This window comes from Leptidea sinapis, chromosome 15 (assembly GCF_905404315.1).
Source record: "Leptidea sinapis chromosome 15, ilLepSina1.1, whole genome shotgun sequence".
In the NCBI taxonomy this organism is placed as follows: Eukaryota; Metazoa; Arthropoda; class Insecta; order Lepidoptera; family Pieridae; genus Leptidea; species Leptidea sinapis.
Genome location: NC_066279.1, coordinates 13,441,200 through 13,461,487, shown reverse-complemented (window position 1 = coordinate 13,461,487; position 20,288 = coordinate 13,441,200). Strand labels below are relative to the sequence as shown.

General features: G+C 35.4%; 3 protein-coding genes across 7 annotated transcripts in view; 1 reads left to right on the top strand and 2 right to left on the bottom strand.

Moving 5' to 3' along the window:
• LOC126968314 (uncharacterized) overlaps positions 1-20,288 on the top strand; it is a 512,088-nt gene that overhangs the window by 314,640 nt on the left and 177,160 nt on the right. The window lies entirely within an intron of this gene.
• The window catches only part of LOC126968328 (cuticlin-4), a 104,445-nt gene that overhangs the window by 22,575 nt on the left and 61,582 nt on the right, over positions 1-20,288 (bottom strand). For 2 of the 5 annotated variants that reach the window (XM_050813290.1, XM_050813286.1), the window contains 3 exons: positions 17,528-17,684; positions 11,838-11,966; positions 9,588-10,836 (listed from right to left, as the gene is read on the bottom strand). The exons of 1 other annotated variant lie outside the window; for it this stretch is intronic. In XM_050813290.1, coding sequence (XP_050669247.1) covers positions 10,639-10,836; positions 11,838-11,966; positions 17,528-17,684 — 484 coding nt within the window. In that variant the 3' untranslated portion in view covers positions 9,588-10,638. Of the gene's footprint in view, positions 1-9,587; positions 10,837-11,837; positions 11,967-17,527; positions 17,685-20,288 lie in introns of those variants that run through there. 2 more of the 5 variants (XM_050813289.1, XM_050813287.1) reach the window with 2 other exon arrangements.
• Positions 1,025-5,954, bottom strand: LOC126968319 (cytochrome P450 6B2-like). The gene is made up of 3 exons (XM_050813269.1): positions 4,840-5,954; positions 3,695-3,948; positions 1,025-1,413 (listed from the first exon to the last, which is right to left on the bottom strand). Exons 1-3 carry the CDS (start codon positions 5,952-5,954, stop codon positions 1,235-1,237), a joined length of 1,548 nt encoding a protein of 515 aa, XP_050669226.1. The 3' UTR covers positions 1,025-1,234.

Sequence of the window (20,288 nt, the reverse complement as noted above, 5' to 3'; positions counted from 1 at the left end):
TAAACAACTGGACTCACAATCACGCTCAAAATTTCGTCTATTAGCACAGTTTTCGTTCAGTTGTGTTTCTACCGCGCTTTGAATACAACGCCACGCAATGACAGTGTTCAGTGAAAAACTGTCCACATAACAGCATATCCAAACTTTAAAAGGATGGAGTGTGGTATTTCAGGTAAGTGCCCTTTTAAATTAACAAAATCATGTAACTAACTGGACGTTATTAATCATTTTGCTAAATAATTACATCTCAATTATTAAAACAAAATGTTCTTGTCTCGTGTTCGCGTCCGTCTCTATCGCACCATAATCAAACTTTAAATCAAATTCTTAAGAGCGTATACAATATAGAATTTCATCATTACTGCCAAGAAATAAGGTGTTAATTTGAATGAATGTGTTAATGTTATCTATATAAATTAATGTATACGTATAATAACGCCACTCGGACATTTTTTGACGACCTATTAATAGGCGATTGGGAGTTTAGTTGCTTATTGTAATGTCAGTTCGACTTCACCACATTTTCTACTTTCCTAAACCAAATGTACTACGAGTCCGGTACCCAAATCAATCAAAAACTATTCCGATGAATTTATAACCTCCTCTTTTAAAAGTCGGTTAGAGTCGATGTACGTATGTACACAACAATATTGAGAACACCCCAATACATGAGTGTTTTGTTTTACCTATCACTGTAAAGATAGGGATTTAAGTATTTTCGCTTTATTTTATGCAGAACTAGCTGACCCGACAGACATTGTTCTGTCAATAAACGGTTCGAGAGATATGTAAATGCGTGGGTGAGTGCGTGGGTGGGATCGCAACACGACAAACTATATATGTAAACAATCCTTGAGCTTCAATGAATCTATTACAAAAGATTTCATTGGGCTCGGTCGAATAGTTTAGGGGTTTTAAGGGAACATACAAACATACATTCTCTTTTATATATATAGATTAGAACACGTATAATATATACATTAAAAGACGCGAGAATATAGTAAATGTTGTAAAATGTAGTTGTGGATCTGTATTAACTATCATTATTACTCTGTGGCTAAGACAACTGTATGGTTCTTGCAACATTATCTGTGGTGATCATATGTGTAATGGACGCTTTGAGTTTGGACTTTATTTAAAATACTTCATATAATAAAACTGGATCTTTGATTTAATAATACTACAGCAAGTATTCATTTCAGCGCTCTCAGCCGTGGTATAAATCATTCAATATTTACTGAACTTTCTTTCTCCTTGTCAACGCAAGCGGAAGGCCGCCTAGAACATTCTGTATGATAGTGGATGTCGGATCTATAGAGGGGTATCTCTTAGTGCTTTTGGATGGAGAGACAGAAAAATGTCTGAGAAGAGCGGCAACGCCGGCTAAAGACTGCATGATCCCAAGACGCTCACCTGAAAACATAGTTTTATTATTATTACTCTTTAAGTTTCTACTAAGCATTATATTTCTGCTATTTCTATTATAAAAGAAAAACTTATTTAATCGCCCAAAATTTTAGAAGTTGAAAACTTTAGCCGCGTTGGGCAATTTTTGGAAAATCTTATGGGTTCACTTACGTCACCGATATGCATAAGACTGTCGCACGCGATAAATAAATCATTAAAAAAATATTGATGACAAATATATTATAATATAGTTAAGACACTTTTGGATGTGTGAAATCTTATGCATGAAATAAATACTTAAAGCAGTATATCTGTATTTATACGGCCGACGTTTTTAAAAACAATAACATTTCAAATTTTAATACTAATAGTTCTAAGTTTTCACTTCCATCGGCAGTCTCTAAATTGCCTAATTTTTTTCGTCCATCGATCGCATGTCAGAAGACAGCAGGCCGAGCAGTAGGAATAGTTAGGTTAACAGATTTGAGTGAGCTCTGTTCTGTGCTCTTGTTCCAGAGAGGGAGTGTGGGTTGGAACCCCACACCTGACAAAAAAATTTTTTTTATGAAAAATATAATATTTGTAATAATTTCTTTTTTATTCGATTATTTTACTGATATTAAAGTTATTTTGTGAAACAAAATTTTACTTGCATCGTGGTTTCATAAGACCAAAAAATAACTGTCAGCAAGGTATACCTATGTTATTAATCGAAATATACAGTTGAAATTTTAAGTGTTATTGCCGCTATAACAATAAATAATAAAAATCAGTTTATGATTATGACGCCATCACTATCACGATTCATGCAATTGGAATGAAATATTGGCATTAAATTAATATACTATTATATCGTGAGTAGCATAATAATTACAACGTTAAAGTTCCGAGATGATAAAAGTTTAAAAACATAAATAATAATCAAGATTGCGGCTTCAAAATGGCCGCCGTGCAAAGGAGATCGCCAAACTCCCATCTACTTTGGGCCCAAGCTGTACAGCGATAATTCTTACCTAATGAATTTATGTATTTTATATATTTCATGATTTAGATTCTCAAAGATTTTTTTTTAAATTCTATGGGTTTTACAAGAAAAAAATATTTTTGAAAGGGTTAGGTTAGGTTATACTACACGTGTCAAGGGTGTGCGAAAGCGTTTCTGCAGCCCAGCTACCGGGCGACGATACGAAAACCGTGGGATTTTAGGCGGTAGGAGTCCGATATAAGTATTATTATGACTTTGGTGAGGTGCCATGACGATTATTCCACATCAAAAAAGGTTATACTTCACGTATCAAATACGGAACAACGAAAAGATTTGCTCCACAAAAGTATATTTAATGCTGCACTAGATCTCTAATGCAGTTGGTGTTCAATAAAAAAAAAGTTAAGCATAACTTATTATGTATAAAAATAGGGATGTGAATAATATCAAAATAAATAAGACATCAGAAAAAAATCTAGTATTTTTTCATGTAAGTGGCATTTGTGTACAGTTTAGGCCCAATTTTGGCGATCTCATTTAAAAAGAAAAAATATTTAACAAGAAGTGGCTAAACAAATGTACGAAAAGCTTTTGAGTTTAGAATTAATAGTTAAGAATTTATGGAACTGTGTTTATATCTGATTAGGTACTGTTAAGTACCGTAAAAATGAAGTAATTATTTTTTGCATCGTAATAACCTAACTAACACCGTCAAACAATAACACAAACAAATGAAATAATAAACTCACAACTATAAATCATGTTTGTATTTCGACCAGGTTAGACCAAATCAATGCCAAGTGATAAGACTGTGGTCGTTGGATGGTGCGCCGCATAATAAGCAAAAATGGAAAAGGGAGCTAAAAAGTCCCAATCATATCCAAGATGATGAGTTATAAGCATTATGTTGTTTATAAAGGTGTTTTTTAAATTAAAGAATTGAAAGTTAGAGTTTCCCTGCGAGATCTAATCAGAAATGAGGAACACCGTAGAAGAACCTAAGTCACCGACACAGCCGAAATGATTGCGAAACCAAAGTGGCAGTAGGCAGGGCACATAGTTAGATGGATAGATGGCGGTTGGGGTAGTCCTCGAATGGCGACCATGTACCGGAAGACGCAGTGTTGGTAAGCCCCCCACAAGATGGACCGACGATCTGGTCAAGGTTGCCGGAATACTTTGGATGAGGGCAGCGCAATATCTATAATCGTGGAGATCTTTGAGTGAGGCCTTTGTACAGCAGTGGACCTCTTCCGGCTGATATGATGATGATGATGAATGCTAGGTGCTTCTCATACGTACCTATACAAGATCTGGGCCCGTCTCCAAATGGCATATAAATACTCTTAGCCAACTTATCAGCATTGTCAGGATGGAACCTCAACGGCTTATACGACTTCGGGTCTTCAAAAAAGTTCTCATCAGCGTAGAAAGCTTGAGTTGATATCACGATGCCAGTGTAGGGTTCTACTGTTAAGTCGGTGCCAGGAAATGTGTATTTCGTTGATGTTTTGCGCATTAAAAATCCCGGTGAAGCAAAGACGCGATTGCTTTCCCTAAAAAATAAAAGAAATTATTATACAATTGCTCAGGGAGAAAGTATCTTCGCATTTTAAATAAAAACTCCCCGGTGATTTTAAATAAAAATCGATGCAGCACCGATGCGCGGGGAAAGTACAAAGTACTTAATACCTACGGTTCTCAATAGGCCTACTGGAAACCCAAGCTTATGATAAATAGCTATTTAGGCCAACGGATCATCTTAGCTATCTATAACTGATGATCTTAGCTAATATAACGCGGAAATACGACTATTCTTGGGTACAGCTCCTTGTACTGATAGTTTTTGAATTACACATATGACGAATGAAGGCAAAAGAAAGCTATGGAAGGACTGAGAATCTTCAATCAGGGTTCTCTGAACGACCGCGACGTAAAACGAATTTGAGCTTATTTGTAAAATTCAATTTGGCCACTGTGCAAAATTTCTACAAATTTCATAATAATTGTCATCGTAACAATATTGTGTATATTATTTCGAAGGTTCCCATGGTTACTGAGAATGGATTCGGGACCATATTTACAAGCCATGATAGCCGCTACACAAAATTGTGATTTCAACAATATGGATACCGTTTGCAAGATTCTCGAAGGGGCAGAAAAACATTTGGGATCATTTTTAAAACCCAGTATAGCTACCGTGGAAAACTGGATTCAACAATTATTATGGAAAAGGTTATTATAGTAAAAGCAAGCAGTTGGTTACCTTACCTGTCTGAAGAGCCAAAATAGAATTAATATTTCTGATAAAAGTTCGTGCCAGACCTCAGGTCATCTGTCGAATCTACCCTGAACCCTCAGGCCCTTGGACAACAATAAAGATTCGTGTCGTCGTACTCTGAGTCGTCTATATCCCAAAGGGAATAGTTAGGTACTAATTTACTTACTTGTAAGCCATCTCTAAATATTTCATGTCCTTCACAGCATCGTAGGAAAGCTTGCCATCATATTTTGCCAAAACATCGTCAATTTCCTTTTGTACTTTTTCTTGTTCATCTGGGTGAAACGCCAATTGATGAAGAAGGAAACTACTTGAAGACGACGATGTTTCAAATCCAGCAGCAAAGAATATAAACACTTGAGCAGCTAATAACTTGTCATCCAGTTCTAACTCTACAATTTTAGGTGTTTCATCAGGATTTCTCTTGTCCACAGACTCTCCAACCATTTTGCCTTTTTGCTTTAGCTCCAACATCATATCTATAAAATCGTTTCTACCCGATGGCATATAATTCCTTTGCCTCATAATTTGTTGCACTAAGGAGACAGTTTTTTTTTCAATCTCGGGAGCGAAAAAGTACAGGTTTTTAAGTATATCAAAATTCGGGAATGTTCTTTTTAGCAGGTGTACTAGAATGTCTCTGGTTGTATATTGAAATATACGTTTTCCTAGCTTTCTAAAATCTGAATTTTCGTCATCCAAGGATTTGGAATCAATGCCAAATCCACACGCGCCGATGAAATCTGTTGTATATCTTGCCATCAGGTCTCTTACGTCTACTTCTACTCCAGTGTCAGCGATATTATCAATAATTTTCAATAACCTCTCTGTTCGTTCTACGATAAGAGGAAACATGGCTTTCAATTTCGCGCTCGAGAAAGCAGGAGTCATTCTTTGACGCAGTAGCTTCCAAGCGTCACCGTCTACTGTAAACAAATTCTTTAGAAGAGGCTCTTTATCCTCCTTATGGGGGCTAACACCTCGACGATGAAAGTGCTTGAAATCTGTTACCAATATTGTCTTTACCAGTTCAGGGTCCCTCACAAGAAGTGCTGGGTTGTTCGACTCGAAGTATCCAACGAATTTTTCCCCTGGGTACCTGTTGTGTAGCTCCGCAAATCTCTCGGACAAGCTGTGCTTATTGATAATATGGGTAAGGTTACTGCCGAAGAATATGATTGGTTCATCATATTTTATACCCTTCTTCTTCCAATAGTTGAAATTTCTAGTGCCGTAGAAGTACACAGCGATCAGAAATGCGGCGAACACTAGGAGAAACATTTTGTTACTAAAATTTGTTCAAATTATATTTATTAATGAGGTGATAAGTTATTAACGTGATAAAATTATCATTAGGATTTGAATTTGATAAGGAATTTCATACATAGAGTATATCAGAGCATTGTGTAACTTTTTTTAGGCCATTTGCATTGAAACATTGTATTTCAACGTCTATTAACCCGTTCAGACTCTACCAAGGTCAAAGTCATACATTAAAGTGCTATGTTTAATTATTTAATTTTTCACAAGACCGTGATTCTAATAAATTTCCCAAGATTATTTAATCATGTAATTTAATTATTGCATCGAATGCAGTATACATTTATAGTAGTCTCTTTTATTCGGCTAATCTAAATCAACATGCAAAAAAAATTACTTAAAATTAAGAAAAATACTTAACGTGATACAAAATTTTGCCAGTTAACCATTTAAACATATAACAGGAAATCGATTGTAGGGTGTCTTAATTCTAGCGTAACTTCATACTAGAGCGCTGGAATCTACGGGTGGTAACAAACACACATTTTACACGGCCGCTAGGCTCTCTTGGAAAGGCAAAACTATTGACTGGTCGCTGTTCGAATTAAATTAACTGCGCCGCGCCGTCCGCGTCGTCAATCTTTTTTTATGTACCAAACCTAGCGCTGAGTTACGCTACTGTACCATCACTTGTATTGTGCCACTGTTTTACTACACGCTCAATTAAAATAAGCACAAGAATTCACACCCCTACGTTAAATTGTTGAACACATAGCTTGATACTTTTGACAACTAACGCCTAAGAAGTTTCGTGTTTTTTTAGTTGAAACGCCAATTATAGGGTTTAGTTTACTACTGTTATACAGATAATGTTATACTTCATGGACGGGCACATGAGTATAGTGATGTGCCACGATTTTTACATTAATCGAATATATAAATATACGCATAATATTATTATGTTCTTTATTGGCAAAATATCTTTATTAACAGTATCTACGGATTGCGGGTTAGCTCTCAGCAGCTGAGAGCGATAACAGCTGATACGTATTCAGTATTCAGAATGAAAATCAAAAATAGTATCTATTGGCTCCAAGACTGATCATTTTGTCAGTTGTATTATCATTTTACAGTGTAGTAGTGCATTTTGTAACAAAGATTGAGTTCAGACTCCGCACCGTTAGTGCATTGTAAAGATACATTTTTTTATCTTAATTCGATGATCAAGATTGCGATCATCATCATAAGCCGGAAGACTTCCACTGCTGGACAAACCTCCCCTAAAGGTCTCTATGACGATCGGTCCTTCATCCAACGTTTTCCAGCGATCTTGACCAGATCGTCGGTCCGTATTGTGCCTACCAACACTGTGTCTTCCGGTACGGGTCACCATTCGAGGACTTTGCTGCTCCATCGGTCATCTGTTTGTCGCACTATGTGCCTTGACCATACCATTTCAGTTTCGCGATCTCCTCATTTCTGATTCAATCTCGTAGGGAAACTCTGAGTTTAGCCCTCTTTATTGTCCTCTGAGTGACTTTGAGCTTAATTATTTCTCATGATGAATGATTTGGGCTCAATTCAAAGGGGTATTTTTTACCAATATACCTTTTTTATGGAAGAAAAGAACGAAGGAGCGTACGGGTCACCTGATGTTATGTGATCACGCTTACATTCTTTTGCAACATAAAGCATATAATTATAAAATGATAACTGAGTCGAATCTATTAAATATTTTTGGAAAATCTTATTGATATATACGTATTAGTATGTCAAAAAAGTAGTTAAACGTTCCTAAAAAGCTAACAGCTGCATTTGTTCTCGAAAATCAGCCGTGTTTAATTGGTGCGAACTATACTTAAACTCATGAGCTACACTTTGACTTAAAGTTTGATTTGCTAGCTTCACATAAGCAAAATGTATAATCAGTAAAGTCAAAAGCAAACCAGAAAAAAAAAATACAAAACTATATATGACAATAAATAATGAAAGCTGCATATTTTAATTTGCTATCATATTTATATAAGAATTTATGAAGGCCTTTGATCGTTTATGGCACAAGGTGTTTCTCTCAAATGTCTCCATCATTTGGGCTTCCCTAGATTTTATTGAAGTGGACCTCCAGCTTCCTCACAAGGTGCAGTATACAGGTCGTTGTTGACGGTTATTGCTCGAACCCGAAGCCCGTAAACACTGGATTGCCCCAAGGCTGTGTGCTATCTGTTACACTGTTTCTTCTGCATATCAATGATATGTTGAACACCCGCAACATTAATTACTATGCCGACAAAAGTACTGGTGATGCGGTATGTGGATACTGCTATATATGGCCATGCAGTTCTCTCTCGATGAATTCATCGACCAGAAGAAACTTGTGTTTTCTATCGGGTTCTCTCGTGAGAAGGTCGCGGAATGAGGTACAATGAAAGGCAATGCAAAATTGAAATATGTTCAAGAGGGTGCAATTACCATAGTTATGAACCTTTAATTCTATATGCTCTAAAAAACAATATAGGCAGCTTAAAATTATCATGCCGGCCGTAGGGTTATTGTTGCTTGTTTTGCATTTTCAAAGTATTAGGCTGAGATCTATAGAGCATTACTACCTTTTTACTGTTAGTAATCTGAAGCTGTCGCAATATACCCGATAAGTCATTCTTATCGCCAGTTCACTGTAGGTAAGCTGTCTATCTGAGCCCTCCCATGCTTTCGAGCATAAACTGAATTGACGCCTGAATTGTAATTTCCATACAAACTTCTATCTCTGGTTGTCAACGATAGTAACGATTTTTTATCTCAAGTAGGCCACAACCGGAGATAGACTGGATATTGGGAACGGCCGTTAGTAGAGTCACACTTATGTCTGTTATTCATCATATTATAAGTATAACCACATTATGATAACCCCAAAAGGGATCATTATTATAACCTAGAATACAGAACAAACTAAAAACCATCGACGCGCTCCAATTTGAAGTAGTGTGAACTGTGAACCATAGATAATACACTTTATATTAGAGATAGATGTGCAACTCATGTTTTTATTTTGTAAAATCAGTGTTCCCAGGCCAAGAGATGGCGCTGCGTTATTTTTACGCTCTTAGCGTACCGTCGTCGCTAGATGGTGCTAATTACATTTACAGTTTTTACTGTTGTTGTAGACCGTATTGAATGCATATTGATGTTTGTATTGTGTGGGTGAAAATTATTATTTGTTTATTAAGTTCAGCAGTGACCCATAAATGAGGAGAACTATTCAATGATTACAACACGATAGTCAATTCTTTAATAAGTAAGTTAAGTGAGTTTTTGCTATCACTAGCTCCATCTATCCATCTATCATGTATGTTAAATTATCGCCATCGTGGTGAAGTTGCAGCGTACCTAATAGTATAGGTGGCAGCACTTTCAATCCAAATTTTTTTCATGTGCCAATGTAGGGAAGTTGCACCCCCCTACTGTGAACTGCTACTGTCCGACGCGCGCGATAATGTATGGAGCGGTGGTAGCTGAGCGGGGGGCGAGGAGCGGGCGGGAAGGAGGGAGGATTTTAGACACAATGCGCTGCGTATAAACGTGATGGTCAACACTTCATGGTCAACAACTCTTTATGGTTCGTTCTGTATTCTGACTTATACACGAAATTAAACACAATTTTGTTTTTCAAGTCAGTTTATTTGTTAAAAAAATTCGTATACACACCTTGCTGATATCGTTCCAGAACCCCATTGTTGTGAAATTACATGTTAAATACAATGAAGTAATTATGAAACACATATCAGTATTCGTTGTAACAACTAAAGCAAAGCAAGCACAATTAAATATAGCACCTATATGGACGGATACTTATTGCGATCTTAGTTAATAGTTTATATTTATGGCATCTAGTAACACTGTTGACAGGTTTGACAGCTGTCAACTTTGAAATATTGAACACCCACAGCTCATACATGACGTGTTTTATTAAAATCACAATTGACTTGTGTCTCAAACTTAAGACTCTAATTTGATAAATATTTCTGTAAAAAAGCGTTAAACTACATTATTAGTAGTCATATTATATAAAATATACAATCAAATATATGTTTTGGATAATAGTGCCATCTATTGAACAAATATATGACATACATGGACAAACAATTCTTGTAGAAAGACTGAGGAGTTCCATTTCATATTGAATTTCACATATATTAAACGTATTTTCCCACCACCATGCACCGTTTAAAGTAAATACAAATCATAGTGATAAAGCATAAATAAAATATTTAAATAAAGCTTCATTAAAATATTGCATTTTGACTAAGATCTCTTTCCCCTAGAGAATTAATCTGAGCATAGTAAGTTATAGCCAATTATTATGGCATCTATTCTAATATATTTACGTCCTGTTAGGCAACCTTTTATAATCACTTAAAACTACTGGACGGAATGCAATATTATCACAATCGATTTAAATTTTCATGGTATAGAGCCTAAAATTAAATAAAACTAACTTACAAAATGACTGAAACGTTTTTTATCAAACACAACGTTAAAATAATTATTGTAATTTATTAATTCGTTGTCTATAATCACTACTATAGATCAAAAGTGTGCTGAATAGCGCCATCTATTGGTACTATTAAGAATTAGTTTGATTAAATGGCGAAAGTACAATAACTTATTACAAACGACATGCTACGCATGAAGTATTTAATGATCGACTTTAGCTTGTATGAGAGTAACCCGTGTTTGTGTAGGGGCCACTGTATAAAGAACTGCCTGTCCTGGAGTACGTTTTAGGGTTCCTTCTCTTTGCTAAAATGAATCCTATTGCAGCTATGACGCATATCATCAATATGATTCCAGCTACGCAGATACCGATGGCGAAGTTGCGATGCGAAATGCAGATTTCATCTTCTTTCTGTAAAGTATGTGAAGTGCGATTAGTGGTTACAAGCGTTAGATGGCGTCAAATCAAAATCTTAATATGTATAAATCTCGTGTCACAATGTTTGTCCTCAATGGACTCCTAAACTAATGAACAGATTTTAATGGGGATTACTTCATGGAGTGCAGTTTGGTCCAACTTGAGAGATAGGATAGTTTTTATTTCGATTTGGGACCCATAATTATTTTTATTTTCAATATTTGTTTTGTATGGACATATTTTCTATGAGAGAATTTAGTGACGCACGGTTTGACAGTTCCGCTGTGAAACAATTTCATTATAACAACGGAGCATTTTTTACGAAATAATTCTTGATGTTTTGAAATATTATTGGCAAATTCCTATAAAACAGTATTTTTTTTTATTATCTACAGAACAACGTCTGTCGGGGCAGCTAGTTAAAAATATAAATTGTAATTAATCGATTATTAATGACACATGATCACCGTTGCCCACACTTGCAATACCAGAGAAATCACGGAGGCCTTGTGGGTCTTTTAATTTCATACGAATACATTATATTGTTAACAGGGGCGTGCTTTGGTTTTCCATTTAACTAGTCGAAGTTAAGCCAGGAGATTGCTTACCGTAGGTATTTAGTAAAATTTTTGAGTGGGGGTTCAATAGAAGTTTGGTTATAAAATAACAGAACCAAATTAAACTAAATTAACATTATATTTATTTAGGTTAGGTAGGCACTGCCTAATTGCCTATATGATATGCACGCCCCTGATAGTTAATCAATTAACTTTTTTTGGAACACGTGACCAAACGACCCACCAGTTTCGCGCCAAATGGTTGGTAAAGCCAAACCACTAAAAATACAAACCTTACACTGGCGATAATTTGATTAATGTAGTTAGTGACGTATTTTAACTAACGCAATAATAAATAATTTAACATAAGTATTAAAAAAAAGTTCTTGCTCTCATTAGGGTATGGATAATGAAGAAGTGGGCTCATTTAAATCATACCTTCTCGCTGGTGACTTCATCGTTGTCAAGCGAGTCAGCCTCGTTGACATATAGACCGGAGAACACCTCCACGGTAGCTGGTGAGCCCTCATCCAACTGCCTGCGCACTCGCTTATGGGAGCAGGGTTCCTGAAACGTACATATAACAATGAATGATCAGCATGAGACCATCTTTATATACTTAATTTGTCAGCATAAGGCTCAGTCCACACATTACAATTTCGGCGAAAAAAACTCTATGGAGCGATAGATAAAGAGTATGTATGTGAATGAATGAATGAATGAATAAGCCTTTATTGCAAACAATGTAAGATTCATACAATATATATAGTCTAATCTAATCTAAATAATATTGTAAACTAAGTAATATTCTAATCTAAGTAATATTCTAAGCTAAGTAATAATAATCTAAGTAATATTCTTATCTAAGTAATAATTTAATATAAGTGATATTCTTAATCTTCTACATCGTTCGCTTGTCTTCCGACATAGGCCTCCTCCAGAAATTTCCATTGTGATCTGTCCAGAGCAGATCGTCTCCACGTTGGTCCAGCCACTTTTTTTAAATCATCTTCCCATCTAATGGGTTGTCTTCCTTGATTTCTTTTCCCTTGTCTTGGATACCAGTCTATAATATTTTTTGTCCATTTATCAATATTGCTTCTCAAAGTGTGTCCTGCCCATCGCCATTTTAATCTTTTTATAGTGTTGTCTATCCTTTCTAATTTCGTTTTCTTCTTGATTTGTGTTAGTCGTACCTTGTCTTTCCTTTTGATCTTTAACATGCTTCTTTCAATGCTTTGTTGACACACTTTCAATTTTTGTATATTTTTCTTTGTTAAGGACCATGTTTGGCACCCATATGTCATGCAAGGTGTAATGCACATATTGAAAACTTTGCTCTTAAGTTTTTGCGAGATCTCATTAGTTTTCATTATATTTTTTAAAGACCAGTATCTTCTCCAAGAACTTGCCACTCTTTGCTCTATTTCCTTGTCCATGAGGTTTGTGGGGGATATGATTTGGCCCAAATACGTATATTCTTCAACATATTCGATAGTATTTTGGTCCACTGTTATAAGTTCATGTGATCTGTTAGTCATTATCTTGGTTTTTTCAGTGTTAATATCCAAACCCACTATTTTGCTTTCTTGGGTCAAATCCTGTAGCATTTTTTGGAGCGTTCTAGGATCTTGGGCAATAATAATTAAGTCGTCCGCAAATCTTAAATGATGTAGGCGTTGACCATCTATGTTTATTCCCTGATCCTCCCATTCTAATTTTCGAAAGATTTGTTCCAAAACAGCCGAAAATAGTTTGGGTGATAGCGGATCTCCTTGTCTCACACCTTTGTTGATCATAAATTCTCGTCCTAATCTTTCCAATTTAATTTTTGCTCTATTGTTTTTATAAATTTCTTTTATTAAATTTATATATTTGCGGTTAATTCCTTGTATTTTTAGAGCATTCCAGAGAGAGTTGTGTTTTATAGAGTCGAATGCTTTACTGTAATCAACGAATCCTAAATAATATGGTTGGTTATATTCATTACATTTCTGTACAAGTTGTTTAATTACATGTATATGGTCTATCGTTGAAAATTTGTTTCTAAAACCAGCTTGTTCTCTTGGCTGCGACTCATCTAATGTTGTGGTTATTCTATTCAAAATAATTTTAGAAAATATTTTGTACAAGTTGGGCATTAAGCTTATTGGTCTATAGTTTTCAATTAATTGTGTATCTCCTTTTTTATGAAGTAATGTAATTATATTTTCTGTCCACTGTTTTGGTATTTGTTCTGTCTTCATTATTTCATTATATAGATTTGTTATTAGTGTTATTGTTTTACGAAGAGTTCCTTTTATCACTTCATTACATATGTTATCCTCTCCAGGTGATTTGTCGTCTTTTTGAGATCTTATAGCTTTTTCGACTTCACTCTGTAGTATAGGTGGTACTTGTTCTTCAAACTGTGCCGTTCTGTAATAAAAATCTGTTGTTTCTATTTCGTGATCTTCGTACAAGGAGCTGTAGAAGTTAGTTGCGATTTCTAATATATGTTCTCTCGATGTTTGACACGTTTCTGTTTTTGTATTCAACAATCTAGGAATCCACTTTTTGTTACGATCCAGAGATTTTTGTGCCCTTTTCACTCCACCCGTTTTTTCTATATGGTCTATAATAGTGTCAGTAGCCACTTTCCTTTTATATTTTCTAATGCTTTCGTTTATTTTTTTACTTATGTCTTGAATTTCTTTTTTATGAGTTTTCCGATCAGCCAACAAATCTTTTCTCTTATCCAATAGTGTCAACGCTTCGTTTCCAATGTTATTCCTTTTTTCTTTACGTGTAATTAACTTATCCTTAAATTCAATTAAATTCTTCTCTAGAATATCATATTTATTTTGTATAGTTTCATCTTTATTGTTGTATATTTCTTGTTTAAGTTTCTTTTCAAAATCGTCCAATACGTTCTCTGAAATCAGTAGCGATATTCTTCCTCTTTTTGGTTTTTTAATATACCTGGATCTTGTTTCTTTAGATTTCATAGTTCCTCTTAGAATTCTATGATCAGAGCTAAAATTAAAACTATTGACGACATCGATATTCTCGAATGTTCGCGGTCTGTTTGTAAGAATAAAATCAATTTCGTTATAAGTAGTTGCATCAGGGGAGACCTATGTCCATTTTCTGTTTTTGTTTTTCTTAAAAAGTGTGTTTGTAATAGTAAGATTGAATTCGAAAGCAAAATTGATTAATCTGTTACCATTATCATTCCTCTTGCCATAACTATACGGGCCCATGATTCCTTTTTCTCGTTCGGTATATTCTCCAATTTGACTATTGAAATCCCCCATTATTATAAGATTGTCGTATTTGATTTTCTCCAATGTAGAGGTGAGTGTTTTATAAAACAAATTTTTATCTTCTTCTGTTGCTAGTTCGTGTGGCGCATATATTTGAAATATTGTCCATTCTTTTTTGTAGCCTGGCAATTCTACGACCAATATTGCTATTCTATCAGAAATACCTATAAATTGCTTAATTCTTTCTTTCATTTCAATTTTCACTAAAAAGCCAACTCCATTCTTTCCTTTAATGAGGCCCTTATTAAAATAAATATATCTATTTTCTATTTCTTGTATGTATTCTTGGTCTCTTCTAGTTTCACAAATTCCGATTATATTCCAATTTATTTGTCCCAGTGCTTGTTCAAGTTCTATAAGTCGCTCTTCGGATTTTAGGGTTCTCACGTTGAATGTAGCAATATTGAATTTGAATTTACTTTTTATAATAGTGTCTTTTAGTTCTGGAGGGTAGTTGTCGTTGTCCCCACGGTGACTAGCCGGGGTGGGGAACTTTGTTTGTGCCTTTTTTAATGTATTGCTTTTTATCCGGCTGTCGTACTCCTATTCATTTTTAGAAGTTGAAGGGAGAGCATTGAGAGAGTTACTTCTTGCTCTTAGCAAGTCAAAGGCATTTGTCCTATTTGCTTTGGATCTGTTTGCATTACCGTGATGTTTGTGAAGTTGTTGTTCCCTTGGTGAAATTGATTTCTCTCGTTTTCGTTTTTCATTTTTATGTGTATTGTCACGGATTATGAGGCTGTCATATTTAATAATTGCATAGTTACCCTTCTTTCTTTCTTCCATTAGTTGCTCCTGTAGTATTTTCCTTTTTTCTAAGACGTTCTTTGGGTAGTCATCTGTTAGGTATATAGTTTCCATCTTTTTCTTATTCTTCATAATGTGCTCTTTCTTCCATTGGTTCAGAAAGGATATAACAACTGGCCTAGATTTGGTTTCATCGGCACTACGTTTCCCTATACGATACATATTATTGATATCGCTCGGGTTGATAGCAACTCTAGTTTTGTTTCTTATTAGTTCACATATTGCTTCTATAAGGTTATTTTTCGAGGTCTCCTCCTCTTTTATCCCGAATGCTATTATATTATTTTTCCTTGATGTTTTTTCTAAAATATCTATTCTTTCCCGTAATTTCTGGTTTTCTGATTTAAGAGTTGAAATTTCCTTTACAAGTGGATCGAGTTTGTCATCAATTTTTTTCATAATTTGGTCCGTGTGTTCCCGTAACTCAGTTTTCATTTTTTCAAAGAATATTAGTAAGTTATCATTCATTTCGTTCTTAGTTTAAATTCCAAGTCAAGTCAAATATATAAACAGTGTGGCTTACTTGATTTATAATATTATAATTATAATATTATAATGTAGGCAGGCAAGTACCGTGCCAGTTGCGGTAAACGCAGCACGGCGCAGTAAACGCAGCACGGTTATCACAGGTACGCGGCGATGATTCACACTAGCTACCGAATCAATGTTGAGGGTAGGCTTAAATTGCACGGTTATTGTCACTTGTTATTATGCTGATAACTTTTAAATTACTAAAATAACTTGATTTAAATTTATACTAAGTGAAGCTATGGTGTTATACTTTAAACTGTTGCCTAGTGCGACACTTAACAATCACTTTTTACTAACTTTTCAAATGTTTTTTTTGCGGAGCAAAATACAATACGTCTTTCTTTACGATCGTCCGGATACTCACTACGTATGTATGTGGGTTAGTGTAAAAGAAGGATTATCGATTTCGATTCGATTGCCGCTGTTCGTCTCATGTGGACAAAGCCTATGAAGTTAAATAAAAATTTAACACCTTGACTTTTCTTTATAGCAATTTTCTGCAAAACAACATTGTCTACGACTTACATTAGGATTTCTAATATTTTTGCATAAATGTAGGGCATGTGACTCAATTTGAATGTTTTCGAGTGTAGAGTTAGAAACAAAAAGACATACAAACAGAGATAAAAATGTATCCTCTTTATAATATTAACCAAGTTTTTTGATTATTAATTTTTTTTGATAAGTTTTTCAATAATAAAATACATACAGATAGTATCTATGATTTGGTGAAGAGCAGTTCCTCTGAATAAAGAAGATAGATCGTAAAGACGTAGATCACCATTGAATGAATATTTTACATTACTATAATAACCATTAAAATCTAAACTTCTTGTTTAGTAATACATGTTATATGTGCTTATTCCTCACGGGACCACCGCGACTATCATCTATATATGGCGATAATTTTTCACCATAAAATTCATAACTTTTTCGAATTGCTGTCATATTCCACACCATTACTTCCCAAATCCCTCAATGTCCGGATCGTTGGATGCGTACTTAGTAATGTAATGAAGACATAACTCGTGAGTTGAATGCAGTCGGTGCCTCAGGTAAAGATCGAAAGCATCTACCCCGCAGTCAGACACGCCACTTACCGTATTGTCGCGTTAATACTAAAGTGATCCCGTTTTATTTGTTCCATTTTAATAATGACAGATTCAAGTCCATCAGGTTCTGTTCCAAATAAAAGGTTTTATTCATCGCCATGCACGAGAAATGGCGAAAGACTCTGTTGATAATACGGATCAAACTTTGGAAAGATATATATTACTAAAAATGAAAGAAAATACCAATTTTTTTGTTTTATTATTTAAACACGGAAGAAAACTCACTCAGAACTACTTTCACGACTTTCCTCTAAGTCTCGTAGTTTCCGACTTGGCCATCACCGCCCTTCTCAAAAACCACCCTGTATATTATATATATTTAATATTACTCGATATAAGTAAATAAGAACTACAAATGATTGTTAATACATACGCAGTCTGTTGGATGATTCAAATCGCAGAGTTTTACTTCGCAAGTGTAGTAAACGCTGGCGGTGTAAGGGAACTTATGCGCTGGGAACGAAACTTGTGCTTCTTGCTTATCTGTGCTGTACTGGAACAGTCCCATTATTTCACCATCTAATGGACACCTGGAAAATAAAACAGACTTATTAAATAACCAGCCAATCTTCGACTGCCAACAGGAAATCTTTATTGGGATAGTAATTAAGAGATTGGGCCATTGACACAGGCCTTTCCCAGAAAGGCTTTTACCCTGTGTTTCCCGAGGCCTAAAAAGAATAGGGAAGTCCCAGACCCCAAGGCGACAACAAGTCTAAGTCAAATAAACTTTATTCAATTAGACTTAAACTAAGCCCTTTTGAATAGTCACTATAAATATTTCTTTTTAATCACTGAATGTACCATATTATTTATTATCACTATTATGTTCGGAAAATGTAGAGCTCGTGAGAAGAACATACAAGAAACTCAACGGCCACGCTTTTCAATCAAATAGAGTATCTTGCAATGGCTGTAATATTAAAACATATTAGTGTTAAGGTGCTGCATCTAATATGTGAATCGTTTTATAATATCAAATATTTGACGAACCCTATAGTTCAATATTTAGTGACCCTTCCTACTGAGCTCTCTAGCTCCTCGGGACCTCTGTCCCGGGTTCGAATCCCCGTAGGTGCAACCATTTATATGATCAATAGGAATATTAATTTTCGAGTCATGGATATTTATTTGTATTAATGTATGTTTAAGTAAGTATATTGTATTAAATACACTGGCCTTCAAAAATAAGTATCACACTTTTAAAATTGGGATAACGTTTTAAGTTCGCAAGATATACTTTCGAAATAAAAAGGACTCCAAAGAGAATTTAAGTTTGCACATAAAAACTTTATAGTCGGTAACCTTTTCTTAAGAATTGGCTGAAAAAATACTTCAAAAACAAAACCAAGGAATGGTTTCAAAGTGGACGTTTCCGAATTACAATTTTACCGTTCACATTTTTCTTTCTGTTTTAATTTTTTTTCAAGATCGATGGGTCTTGTTTTAAAAATTTATGCTACAAAGCACATAAAATTTATTTATCATGCCTCTTTCAGTTGAAGAATGTGCTAGGATCATGGCTTTTCTGGAACTAAGCATCAGTATGCGTCGCACTGCAAGAATGGTGGGTGTGACGGTACGAACGGTCCAGAAGGTAAAGCGAAGGTACGAAGTGACTGGACACCATCTGAGGAGACCTTGTAATGGCAGACCCAGGTGTACCAGTGCCCGAGAAGATCGTTATATTATTTCCACTGTGTTAAGAAATCGCCACCAAAATGCAGTTGAAGTCCAGCAACAGCTACTTCAGACCTGGAGGGACTACATTAGTGACAGTACAATGAGAAGAAGACTTGCAAATTGAAGCAAATTTGAAACCTCAAAGACCAGCGAGTGGCCCAAAACTCGAGAGACAGCATCGAGTAGCGAGACTGCGATACGCCCGTGAACACATGCAATGGGATGAAGATGAATGGTCAAGAATTTTGTTTGCAGATGATTCTCGATTCTCCCTTTACACTTCTAATAGAAGGCGAAGTGTTTACAGGCGACCTGGTGAGCGACACCTTCAAGCCTGCATCTCAGAAAGAATCCAATACGGTGGAGGCAGTGTACATGTATGGGCTGGCATATCTTCAGAAGGTCGCACAGAGCTAGTAGCCATAGAAAATGGCACCCTCACTGGGCAAAGATATGCTCAAGAGATTCGATGAGTATGCAGGGCCGTATTTAGCAAATATGGGTGATGGATCGATGCTGATGCATGATAATGCCCGGCCACACACGGCTCATATCGTACAAGAGTATATTCAGGAGGTCGGTATCAGCGTGATGGCTTGGCCATCAAGAAGTCCTGATCTCAACCCGATTGAACACGCCTGGGATGAGCTTGGGAGGCTAGTCTGAAATCGCAGACCATCACCTACTACCCTCAGGGCACTAAAGCAGGCCCTGGTTCCGACCTGGTTCAAACCTAGGGTTCAGTATGCCAAACCGGCTCGAAGCTGTAATCGGAGCTCGAGGAGGCAATACCAGTTATTAAATAACATGTTATACATTTTAGTTGATTTTTTTAACACTTAACTAAAAATGTCTATTTTCATTGTTTTATCTTTTTAAGTTAAAAATGTTACTAATGTATATTTTTAGTTTCTAAGAATTAAAGCCTATAAAATTTGCAACAAAACGTTTTTAATCTTAAATCTCTACCTTATATAGTTAAGAAAAAAAAAATTGTAAAGTGTGATACTTACTTTTGCAGGCCAATATATATCGTTGTCTTGTATCCATAGTACAGGCTATGCCTAGTTTGGGGCAAGATATTTTGTGTAAAAGTGTGTAAATATTATATTATTATATCATATTATATTTCATAAAAAGTAATAAAGAAAAAACTGTATAACCACCACATTTAGGCGACAGTGACGCAGCACGAGAACTGAATCAAATCATGTGTAAAAATTCTCGTACTACTAAAGTCTACTTCCACTGTAGGCACTGTATATCTAACTAGGCATAGTTGAGCTTAGGAAAATGCAACCTAGAGTTTTCTTAGTTCTAAAGTTTTCTTTTCTTACCGTAGGTATTTAGTATCTTGCATAAGGAAAAATCTTATAAGGTTGTTTAATGGGGCAACGCTGCCGATTATAATACAATATTTGTGCTGCCAAAAACGGGCTATTCGCGCTATT

Bases quoted from the DNA above. Each gene is read 5' to 3' on its own strand.
- LOC126968319 (XM_050813269.1), bottom strand. From the start codon at position 5,954: ATGTTTCTCCTAGTGTTCGCCGCATTTCTGATCGCTGTGTACTTCTAC. The intron at 3,949-4,839 runs GTAAGTAAATTA...TTTATTTTTTAG, and splicing joins TATTTAGAGATGGCTTACAA to GGAAAGCAATCGCGTCTTTG. The intron at 1,414-3,694 runs GTACGTATGAGA...CTATGTTTTCAG, and splicing joins CGGGCCCAGATCTTGTATAG to GTGAGCGTCTTGGGATCATG.